At 45.2% G+C, this 12,426-nt stretch overlaps 1 protein-coding gene and 1 long non-coding RNA gene across 6 annotated transcripts in view; one reads left to right on the top strand and one right to left on the bottom strand.

Moving 5' to 3' along the window:
* Nucleotides 1-12,426, bottom strand: part of LOC138452408 (myelin-associated glycoprotein-like) — a 655,309-nt gene that overhangs the window by 118,514 nt on the left and 524,369 nt on the right. For 4 of the 5 annotated variants that reach the window (XM_069604971.1, XM_069604972.1, XM_069604973.1 and 1 more), the window contains one exon: nt 10,712-10,811. The exons of the other annotated variant lie outside the window; for it this stretch is intronic. In XM_069604971.1, the coding sequence (XP_069461072.1) occupies nt 10,712-10,811 (100 nt within the window). The remainder of the gene's footprint in view (nt 1-10,711; nt 10,812-12,426) is intronic. 5 annotated transcript variants of the gene reach the window in all.
* LOC138452464 (uncharacterized) overlaps nt 1-12,426 on the top strand; it is a 431,049-nt gene that overhangs the window by 5,915 nt on the left and 412,708 nt on the right. The gene's annotated exons all lie outside the window — the stretch shown is intronic.

Raw genomic sequence — 12,426 nt, 5'->3', positions numbered from 1 at the left:
CGAGATTGGAGGTAGCCATGGCGCTATTTGCGCCATGGTTGCCTCCAATAACGGGTCCGGCACTGGTGTTGTTCAATGAGGATTTACCGGTCCATTCCGACCCTGGAGGGACTGGTAAATCCCCATTGAATAAACCATTCCCCATTCCCATTTGAGCCCCCATAGGGCTCAATGGGTATGGGAAGGGCGCTAATAACGGGCTCGTGAGTAGCAAGCCCGTTAGTAACGCCCTGGTCCCTTAGCGGGACCCGTAAAGGACGTGTGGTCCGACCACACGTCCCTTACGGTTCCCGCTAAGCGACCTCGGAATTGGGCGGTAGGGGATTACCGGAACCGGTCTCCTTACCGGTGCCGGTAATCCCTTAACGCCCACCTTGTAATTAACCCCAATGTCTCCAAGCAAATAACCCAGATGAAACAAGGATTGGCAGCCCCTATGGCAAGACGCACTGCTAGGAAACCAGGATATAATTCTGTGTTGGTTACAGATGAGGAAAAGGTGTCTTAGTTGCAAAATTCAACTAGGATCTTGGTTGTTTTTGTCCCCACAGATAAATCAGAAAATTCTGATTATCTGATCAAGTTTCAACTTTTAAAAAATGCAAATAGTCAACAATCCTACATTTCCACTTTAAATATTCTCATCAACAACTTAATGTATCCGTTTGGAAATCTGGATTATTAACATCATATAAGACCTACTAAGCCTTGTGACAAAATGGCTACAAGGATTAGTAATTGCTAAACCGCCTACTCAGTCTCACACAACTATTAAACCAGCAGGGATCCCAATCAGTAAGATGAAACAGGTGCCTTCAAACCTTCACCTCTTTTGGTAATCTGAGCCGAGGGAAGGCTATACTCTCAGACACTGTGTCAATGTGTTCCAGTAGCAAACCAAGCAGCGATTGTACAACATTCTAAAATAAAGACATGTCAAATCAAGGTTCTATACAAATATATCTTTAAATTAAACACATCAGTGTACAACTACCTTGTAAAAACTCTATAAAAAAGACCCCCTGTAAACGAAGACAGAGAAATGTAGAATGTAAAGATGCAAGCACTCTGGATAGGTAGCAGGGAGGAAGAAAAGCCCATAAAGTACCAATGTTTAAAAAAGATAAAAGGATATGCTTGTCGGGGTGCAGATCCCCGCTAATCCAGGAGACATCTACCGGATAAACTCCCCCCCCCTGATGAAAGCCCTGGAAAAAGACCTAGACTCCTGGCACAAGCAGGAAATATCCTTAATAGGCCGTATCACAGCCTGTAAGATGAACCTGCTGCCACGATTCCTGTACGCCTGCTCGGCTCTCCCCATCATAGTCCCTCGCCCACAACTACAGAGACTGCAAAGGAAGATATTTGGATTCATATGGAGGAGGAAGAAGGCCCGCATTCCCCGGAGGACAATGCTATGTGCTTCAGACCAGGGAGGTCTAGGGGTCCCTGACCTCCAAAAATACCAAATGGCGGCGCAGATAGCGCATACTAGGGCTTGGACTATAACGTCAGGGCGCCCCAAATGGATGGACATAGAGCAGTCCAGATTACCCCTCCCATTACGCTTCCTTCTACACTTGCCAACCGCACTGCGCCGGACATGGCCAACTATATTATCCTCAACCAAGCAAACATTGAAGGCATGGGATTGGGCCCGCAAAGCCAGAGGTATCCCGAGAGCGCTGGGCCCCTCAGCCCCAGTCTTCCACAACCCGGCGTTCTCCCCGGGAGCTCACCCCACTAACTTTAAGAAATGGATCGCCGGGGGACTCTCTTCCCTAAGCCAACTATTTGAGGGAACCCAGCCGCTGACATTCGCCCAATGCAAAAGTGCGTTCAACCTCACTGAGTCAGACAGATTCACGTACTGCCAAATCAGACACTGGTGCACACACCCCCAGACGCGAGAGGCGGCCACCCGGACCCTGGATGCCCTGGAACTAACAGTAGCGGACCCCCCCTCCCGAGGACGGATCTCGACACTACACCGACTATTCCAAGAGAACCTCCTGTCCAAGAGAGTGACATATATGGCGCAGTGGGAAAAGGACCTAGGACACGCAATCCAAGATCAAGACTGGATCAATATATGGGCCCGCACACACTCCTCATCCTTCTGCATCACCAACCGGGAATGTGCATACAAACTGCTCATGAGATGGTATTTCCCACCACTACAACTACACCACTTCAACCAGTCACTGGACCCACAATGCTGGCGTCGATGCGGCGCGCCAGGCTCCTATCTACACATGTGGTGGTCATGCCCGGTGGTGAAGAGCTTCTGGACCCAATGTATAGGGACCATCACAGACATAACCCAAATTCCACTGCCACTGGAACCGGAGCCGCTACTGCTGGGGACCCCGATCCCGGACACCTACCCGAAAACGGGCGCTCCCGCGGCCCTCATCACGCAATTACTCCTAGCCGCTAAAATCACAATAGCCCGGACATGGAAGACCCCGGAGGGCCCCCTACCAGTGCTATGGTGGCTGAAAATCTGGGACATCTTCATTGCTGAGAAAGTGATGGCAGCAAACAGAGGCCGCCTCCATCAGTTCACAAACATTTGGTCGCCTGTGATTGACTATGACTTACGCTTCCCGGCCATGACATACAAACCGCGCCTAGTGCAATTGGCCCAGCAGGCGGCGGACAGGGAACGGTCCCAGCTGATGGAGGAGCAGGCCCCAGAGGATAGCCAAATCCAGGACTTGAGGACGTAAGCTGGGAGGGGAAGGAGAAAGGAGAACCGAGGTGGGAAGAGACAGGAGCGAATGAATCAGAAATCGGACCTTATGGGGAGGGAAATAGACAGTCCACGGTAGACCCCCGAGACCAAGAAGTGGGGGTGGGTGGGGGGATGTAAATAAGCGGATTATAACTCCGAGATAAAGTGTTAAACTGAGATGTCAATGCTTTCTCCTGTATGCCGACTGAAAATAAACAAGTTAAAAAAAAAAAAAAGGATATGCTTGATAAAAAAGTTGCAAAGGGGCATTAATTCGTCTGTAGGGTCCCAAAATGTGGAGAAGAAGGGCTGGGGCCTTCCAACAGTGCCATATTCAGTTATTGGCATTTCACTGGCATCAAACGAGGCTTTGAGCTGTTGTGGTTGCTGGCCGCATCAGGTTATGAGGCGGTGAGTCACTTGTATCCTAGGTGACGAGTCATTGTCAAGTCAGGTTCAAGTTGGTGCTCAGTGTGGTTTGAGCAAGCATTGAACAATGCGGGTCAAATGGATCACAAGGAACTGTTTGGTGATCGGGTGTAGTTTGAGATGATGAGTACACCTGGTTTGGATCAACGAATGATGAAATGGTCCAGCGGTTTCAGTTGAGCTACAATGCAAACGGTTTGATGTCAAGTTTCAAATCCATCTTTACAGGGTGCTGGTGCTTGAGCCAACAGGTGACAAGATATTGCTGGGGCGATGTGGAGTCGAGTCAGTTTGATGATGTGAGCATAGTGGTTTGAAGGTTGAGAGAGTGCCAACCAGAAGGTCTGGATGGTTCAAAGGTTGTCGAGTGCGGTTCGAAGATGGCTTTTATTACTATGATAGTGAAAAAGAGGGAGCATGATATGATCATTGATCTCATTTCCCCAACACCTGTAGGGGTCCTTCACCTACAGTGAGGTCCCCGGTACTGGTGTAGCGGGCAGAGAGGCAGGTATTGCTGCAGTGGCAGGCCACCTCGAATGTGCTCTGGGAGTGGATAGGGAACAAAGCTTGCCTTTGCCTTGGAACACTCAATCTTCACCGCATTGGTGGAGGGCTCTTGAAAGATCAACTCTCCCAAAACACCTAAAAATGAATTCTTCCTTGAGGCCCGGATGGTCCAGAAGTGAATCAAAAAGAGGGTTATGCTCCCTATTTTACAGGCGAAAGACCCCACAGGAATGCATGAAAGCAAGCAAGGGTCCATTCCCTGTCCTTGTGACAAGTGGTCTTTGCCTGGCTGCATCATACCCAAAGTGCTTTGTGCTGAAGAAAGTATAGAGGACAGGGAGGAACAAGAGATACATAGAGAAACAGGATGATGGAATCTTTCCCACAACTGTGCTGATCTCCCTCGGATGACTACACTAACCTCACCTCCTTCTCTGACCCATAGCATCAAAGGCTCTTTGATATGCAACACCCCGGTGTGAGGCTAGCCCTTTTGTTTAAGGTGTGTCCTTTTATTCCTCTTTCCTGTGACAGCTCCTGCTGATGGGTTGTCTTGCTGGAGAGAGGTGTTACCTGGCCTCAAAAAGGATATAAAGAGAGGCAGCCCCCACTGGCTATGCTCGTGATGGGACCAGCAGAGACAGCCAGTCTGGGGAGAATACATATAACCTGTACATGGCTGACCTGGGCGCCCAGGACTGACACATCTATGAAACAATTCAGATATGGCTTCAGAAATAACATGCAATACCATCTACCATACCCAAACTTCAGGTAGGATTAATGTTTCAAGATTAAACTGACACCAGGATGATCATTCCTCAGAATTATGTAGTTATGGAACAGAGGTGCAAACCTAAATGCAGCCTCTGTCACACCATCTGTCAAAACGGGACCGGTGATGCTCTGTGCCCCTCAGGAGACTGATGCAGCAGGGCAAATCTGTCACCATGCTTTTGTTATAGACTTTTATTTATGGGGGAGTCTGGTTAGCGGACCACTCTTTTGTAGGCGTAATAATCCACATCATTTTATTAATTAATTAATAGCAATACAAAAAGTAAGGGCATCTACACCCTTGCCAGATGTGAAATCCTCTCAGGCGTATGTTACATTATGAAGGGTTTGCTATTGAATACCAGTATGAACAAGTATGTTCTTCTAACTTGTATATCTTATGTTCAATTAATTACGCCTTTGAGGTTAGAGCTCTACCCTTCCCACTTCAACCCCAACCCTTCACCTGCCATTCACATTCCCATCTGCTCTGTTTTTAACCTTCTGAACACGATGTATGTAAGCACATCTGCTCCATGTGCTCCATCCCAAGAGAACAGTGTAAGGTATTGTAGTCTTTGCAGGAGTATGCATATATATGTGTTTGTGATGCACTGTTATATTGATTTTTGCTTTGAGGTCTTCTTTTTTTATTGATATTATGGACTTGTTTTGGTCAAGGGTTAACACAGAATTCTGCCCTAGACAGAATTTATCAGTGGCCATTAGTTGGAAGTAGAAATTTAAAGCAAAGTTAGATTACATTGAAACAGATCCTGTCCTTGACATTCATTTCCTGTTGACATCTTGCTAGTTTTAGACCATTCCTAAGGGAGTAAGTAAAAGGGCCTTTGCTCTTCTGATCTCTTGTACATGGTTTAGGCTCACAATGATAACCTAGCATTGTGGAAGGCTTCAAAGCCCGAGCCAAAGGCAAACTTGCATCATTAGACCATTTCACACAAAGGGATGCCAGACGGTCACTGTATACAAAAGGAGAGACATCTGCCCATGGTTCCATTGTGTTTTACTGCAAGGCGTTTCACTGCAGACTTTTTTTTTACTGCAAATGGTTTACTTATATTTTGCTGCAAAATGCAAGGCAAAATCCCCACACAGCACACTACACCCTCACTTACGTCCCACCCTCTCCCCAACCCATACTTCCTCACCCAAACCTTCTGACCCACAGTTTGCAGCTAAAATCTTTACAAATATGCAGCAAAACAACCTGCAGTGCGTTTTGCAACGTAAAAAGACTGGACATCCCGGCCACATCTCTCCCTACCTTGTTGCACCTCCACTTTCACCTTTTTACCATATCTATTGAACACATCCTCAATAGGGAGCTCAGGGTATATTTTCTCACTATAGGTGGGCATGCCTTACTTTAATTTGATATCCTACTCCCAAGTTAGGGGCCAAACTTAGTCTTTCTGGCATCATCTAAGACTGATCAGTCACTCTCGTCATGCTGCCAAGCAGTTTTGACTCTTGGAGGCTCTGGGTTCCACTTTCTTCTTCTCTCTCTTCCCCCTTCGTGTTCCGTGCATTCACCTTTACAAGGCCAACTCTTGGCTCTGGCATTAATGCCAGGTGACTTGGCAACCCAAAGGTATCCTACGTTTTTTTCCATCATACAACCATACACTGAGTAATTTCATGAATCACTATACTAGTGTGAGGAAGTACCATCTGGCAAGAGGGTAGAAGCCCTGGCTTTTTTGATTTTTATTAATTAATAATATGATACTGTAAATTCCATCTCTGAAAGTGTAGTCTGCCAATCAGATTCCTCTTTCGTAAACATAATGTACAACTGTTCTCTGCTACATCAGTAGACGATCAACAGCGGCTGCTCTTCAGTGGCACAGAGCAGGTTCATAGGACAGAGGTGCCCACCTGATAACTTCAGTGACAGTCAAGTCTCTGGAGCACTGATGCTGCATTTAATACATGCCTCCCTGTACCAAAACCCATAAGTATTAGTCTACTGTCCTGGTGGTAGAATAATCTCTAAAAATAAGAGATACCTACGGTTATGGTATGATGGATGTTATCTTAATTATTACAGTCACAGCAGTTTTGATATCACACATGTGTCCGCCTTATGTGTCAAGCTCAGCTGTGAAGGGACTATGCTATCAAGACCACAGCCTTGGGGCTTATCTCTTTTTGTTCCCTTTTTGAGGGCAGGTAACGCCCTTCCCAGAAGCTAGGCCCTCCACTGGAAGCAAGCTGGCCTGGGAACAGAAATCAAAGCAGCACACCTATTGACACAGGAAGCTCACACTTAGGTGCAGCATATGCAAAGGCCTTTGATTCTATTTAGAAGTGGAGGGGCAGGGTTAGTGTAGCCAGAGGGAGCTCTGTACAGTTGGACTAAGGTTACACCATCTTGTTACTCTCTGCCTCTATCTTTCCTTCCTGCCCCCCACCTTCCTGTAGCACAAAGTACGTAGAGTGTGATGTCAGAAGGAAACATCCACTGGTTCTAAGAGCAGGGATTGGACCCCTAAAGCAGGATAGCTTTAGCCCAATCACCTGGGGGCTCTTTGCCTTTAAAAAAAGGGTCCTCCCACCAGTTCTCAGAAACACGTATCTGGGGTTGCTAAAAGTACTCTTGGTCAGAAGAGATTTGCCTAGCATTTCGGTGCTGGACTGCCCTTGTGGGTGGGACAAAGACTCCTATGCAAATGGATATTTTTCCACTGTGAAGTGTGCAGTGAACTAAAACGTGGTTGTAGACCCTCCTGAGTGGAAGAAATCCTATAGAACAGGGTATTTGACAAATGTTCATTCTCCGTAGAGGGGCTCCCACACTCCTTTGTAACTTTGTAAAACTTGAGGTTTCACCCTAAGTAATCCAGGGTAATCCAGACATGGACCCCTTGCTCACTGTGCCTTAGAGAGGCTCAGCTTCACCTCACTGATGAGGCCTGACTAGGCCGAGACATGTGTTCGGGGTTTGCTGATGGTGCTCTTGTTCAGAGGACATTTGGCTAGCATTTCGGTGCTGGACTGCCCTTGTGGGTGGGACAAATGATATGCAAATGAACATGTCTCCTCTGTGAAGGGTGCACTGAGCTAAATCATGGTTGTAGACCCTCCTGAGTGGAAGAAATTCCATAGAAGAGGGTATTTGACCCATGTTCGTTCTCAGAAGAGGGGTTCCCGCACTCCTTTGTAAAAGTTATAAGATGGGTTTGGCCCGTAAACCCAAAGCACCCCCAAGTGTGCTCCTGTACAGCAATCAATAACAGCCCTGTCCGAATTGCACACCATTCATCCAGGCCCTTGCTAAGAGTTCCAATTGGGAGGAGGAGGAGGAAATAGAGTATAAAACCCAGAGACCCGATCTTTCAGTTTGGGTTGGAGAAGCAGAAAGCTTGAGTTTACCAGTGGCTGGAGAATGAAGAGACTTGGCAGAAGCAAAGACTCGAGAGACAGAAAAGGTTGAAGAAGTGGCAGCAGTTGAGAACACGAGGAGATGGTACCATGAGATGCAAAGAATGTGCAGGAGGAGATAGTCACATTAGAAGAGGAGAGGCTTCAGGAGGAGGTCAGGCATACGAGCGTGAAGAAGGAGGGGGTCGCATCTTAGAGGGAGAGCTTGCAGGAGGTGGTGGCAACATCAGAATGAGAGAGTATGCAAGAGGGGTGGAAAGATCCAGGGTGCAGAAGGAGGTGGTGAATTAAAAATGGGAGCAGGGGGTGATAATATTAGAGATCAGAAAGAGGAGGGTGTAACATTAGGTGGAGATTGTGGCAGAGGAAGAAATATCAAGATTATGTCAGGAGGTAGTGGGGGTAGTGAAGGTGGTAGGCACATGATGGGACATATAGCATTGAAGGGAGAAAGATATACCCAGGGGAGAGAAAACCCAGAGGAGAAGGATGAATGGAGGTGACAATGCGGAGCAGAGAAGGTGGAACAGATCACATGGTGACACTATGAGAGGAGGAGGACGGGTTAACATCAGTAGCTGAAGGAGGACTAGTGCAAGAAGAGGCAAGAACATCAGGTAATGAAGGAGGGATCGAGGAGAAGGCAGAGAGCTACCTTTTAGGTAGACAGAGTATGACATTTCTGGGGGTTCCAGTCAGCGCTAGACAAGACCAGACAGTGGGGGGAAGGAACAAGACAGGGACAAGGAAACTATTGTAATAAGATCAGAGAGGTGAGAGGAGAACAACCATGATCAAACCTACATGAAGCAGACCCCCAGGGATGCTTCTTAAGCTCTCGGTGCTAGCTACTTGAACTAATGCATCTGCTTGCAAGACTTCATGCCTGAGTGAGTCTTGGGGTGCGTTATCCTGGAAAGCCTGCCTCTAGATCAAGCACCAAAGATGTTGTTTGCCCTAAAGCCCACAATCCCTAGCAACGGGGTGACAAAACCTTGTTTGGATCTGTAAGACGAGGGATGGACATTCTGGAGGCCAGGAAGGCGTAGGATCCCAAGAATTCCAAAAAAGGCATTCTGTAGAGTGGTCTTTTAAGGGGTATGGACCCAAATCCATCCAGGAGACAAAACGTCCTGACCATCGTTTTGTCATGTTTATCTTTAAGTTGACCCTTCTTGTAACAAATTCCCAAATGAAGACACTCAAATCAAACATATAGTCTTGCCGTGCTTCTTGGTCTCAGGCAATCCTGTAACAGACTATACAATCCAGTCCTACATGTGCATTCATGGATAAGTACTGGTGCAAGCTATTATATAACTATATTAAACTAAAAGACATCAGTGACATTCAAAAATACTTAAAAAAAGGGTACCATGAAGGCCATATTTGGACATAAGAACATGGGTGGCTGGGAAAGCATGTTTGAATCCCCATTTTATGTGCCACTGTCCTGAACATGGGGATATTTTAGGGGTACTAGGTCAAGCTTCACATCAGAAGCCTCAGACCCCTACACCAATACATGTGTGTAGAAATTGACAGATATCCATCCGCAGATGATTATCAGAACATAAATCCAGATTAATGTTCTTGTGACCAGTGTTACGGCTATGACACAAAAACTCCCTATTCAAAATATTAAGTTCAATGGTCCAAGGCAAGTGAAAGGACTGAAGAATACTACAGCTGGCTATAACTGGCACCCTTGCCCAGGTTTTAAAGTGAACTGTGGAGAGCAATGCAATAGATCAAACATTTTGGGAGCAGTGCAGTTCTACATGCCGGAAATACTAAAGTATATTTTGGGATGTGGCATAGGAAGGAAACACTCAGGGGCTATGTCCACTTTAAACCAGGTAGCAGAAGATGGTAGCGTGCACAAGGTTCATTACAGATATGGAGTTCAGGCACAACCTGACCAAAATGAAGCCTGTTGAGAGCTCGCCTTGAATGTCGCGGGACTCTGAGATGGGCCAGACATGTATCCAGTGTGAGAATTGACTAAGACGTTAGTAGTGTTGCTAAATAAATTGGTTGATCCCAACAGGAGTGAGTTTATACAAACCAAGCTTTCCTCTGGTTTTCTTAACAGAGCTATGTAAAGCTGAGCTGGTTCCACAACCCATGGGTGGTTCTAGCTTTACAGCTTCAGGATGCACAGATAGTGGATTAAAGGACATGCAATGTTTGAGTGTGGTAATGAAGAATTGATTGGGGGAAAGGCTAGGGCATTTTGAGATGTTATAGGCTAGAAGTGGGTACAGATTCACTCTTCCAATTACAGTAGTAAGAGTATTTACAACAGTGTTTAGAGTGTCAACTACTCAATCAAAGGTATTTTAACCCATTATTTTAGGATGGTAGTGGCTACTATGGTTTGATTAATTGTGACCATTTGGGCAATTTCTTCTTCTGTGCAATATGTTTGTCTGACTTTAGGATGGAGAAAGTCCTATTCAAAATATATGAGGGCACTGGGTGAAGCTAGGGTTGCTGCTAAGGACAACAGACTGATAAAAGGTTAGCAGGCACAATGTACAACCAAGCCAAAGCATTTTGAAAGGAACGGCATGGAGACAGTGTTGTTGTCAACATTTACCACTTTTCAAGACAGACAATTATTCGATACTCAACACCTCCAGGGGCGACACGTCCTCTAATTTCAAGGAAACATATTGTTAGCATGATGGTTTCACTTCTTACCTGGTGCAGCTTTACCCATGAATTTGGGATCAAGAATATATTAATGACAAAGACCTAACACTTCCTTTTTGTCAGACATAAAACTAAGGAGGACTAAAAATGACTGTTGGTCATATAGCACCCTGACGCAAGTGTCCTCACCTGTGACTTTTCCCTTTTTTCTTTGGGTTCATAATCACCACTGAACATCACAGGGGGATTCTCCGTTTGAACAAAACTGGAACTTTCATTCTGATTTTTCCTGCAAAACAGAGCACAAGCACCTGAAAGTCAAGGAAACAGCCTCATTTGTCTAACGTGCATGTAGCAGGAAGACGTTTAACACTTTTCTCCTCTGGCCTTTACAGCAAGCTAACAGGGGGTGCTTACATGGTCCTTTGGGAATGCCTGACCCGGAGCTCGGTAACTCAAGTACTTCAGATGTGGTTCATTCTGAACCAAAGCAGGCTACACCAACAAGCTGCATATGTCAGACTTGATGCCTGCCCGGTAACCCTCATTTGATCACCAAGGACACACAGACAATATAAATCAGCGATTGTGAATCCTAGGCTATCTTGGATTTACTGCAAATGAATACATGCTCACGTTCTGAGCCAGCCTCATGTTTCCCGAAATTATGAAGCTAATGGTGCCGTAACAGTTAGCTGTTGTAACCTACCATTATTGGGTCATTCTGCATGCAGATTTTGATGTATGACATCATGACAAGCACTTTCAGGGAACTTACACTGCAACCTGCATCTTTTATTTTCGGTTGATTATCATTTTAGTAATTGCAATTAAAAAGGAAATTAACTTCGCTTCATGCATGGTAAATTCCTCTCTATTTAAATATGTACACTCACGCTTACATAGACCATGAGTAGCCAGGCAATTATTTAGCTATTCCTCCACGTATTCCCAATACATTTCCAGTGCAGCAAAGGTAGCAAATATCTGGAGGGCCGACACCATTCTTAAGCTAAATGTACCTTCATCATAACCACATGTTCTGCATTCCTTTAGGTGAATAATAAAGTCTGTGCATAATTAAGAAATGGTCTTTCTGTAGATTTGCAGGCTGGGTCCCAGTCTGTACGGTTTCAAAATATCTCAGTCCACTTCATGGTCCAAAAAAAGGCACCTATTTTCTTCATCCTTATTTTATGTTTCGATCGGAGACATGATCAGATTACTTCAATTGAAGACTTCTCTTACAACATCAGAAAAGTGTGGTCAAAAGCAGAACATAACTTTTGCTGTTGAGGATTATAGTTTACAAATATATTTTTAGGGAAGCATTCCTTCATATGCAGATATTTGAATACTATAATGGAAGGACCAGTCCTGGTTATCACCTGCTGAAATGTTATATGACTAACTCACCTTCTACAAATAGATCTTAGACAAATGCTAACCCTGCTTGCTAAAGCTCTTTTTAGTAGCCACAAATTCCCTTTAGGAAGATAGCGTGCGTTAAACTCAGTTCTCTTACACACGAGAATACTTAGCTGAGCATGACATTGACTATCTTTCAAGCACAACTCTCTTGAAGATTGAAGATTGAAGGAAGTCTGGATGACCTAAGAAAGCTTGTGTGTCTGTTTGAGAAACTCCTACCTCTATGTGAATTTTCATGCATGTATGTATCTTTTTCTGGATGAAGTAATGTCTTATTGTATGGGATGCATGTATGTAGGACATTTACAAGAAAGCAAAATAAGCGATGGCATGCACAACATTAAAGAACGCAGATCTGATATTTCTTTTAACTAGATGAAACTGTTAAACAGCGCTCAGAGCATAGAAAGAACATTCCCCAAATGCACATTAGAATATTATCAAAGAGGAAAACATATTTTGGGGGGATTATC

This window comes from Ambystoma mexicanum, chromosome 1p, assembly GCF_040938575.1.
Source record: "Ambystoma mexicanum isolate Mex_15411 chromosome 1p, UKY_AmexF1_1, whole genome shotgun sequence".
Taxonomy (NCBI): domain Eukaryota; kingdom Metazoa; phylum Chordata; class Amphibia; order Caudata; family Ambystomatidae; genus Ambystoma; species Ambystoma mexicanum.
The sequence above is the reverse complement of the archived record's forward strand: the minus strand, read 5'-3'. Positions and strand labels throughout refer to the sequence as shown.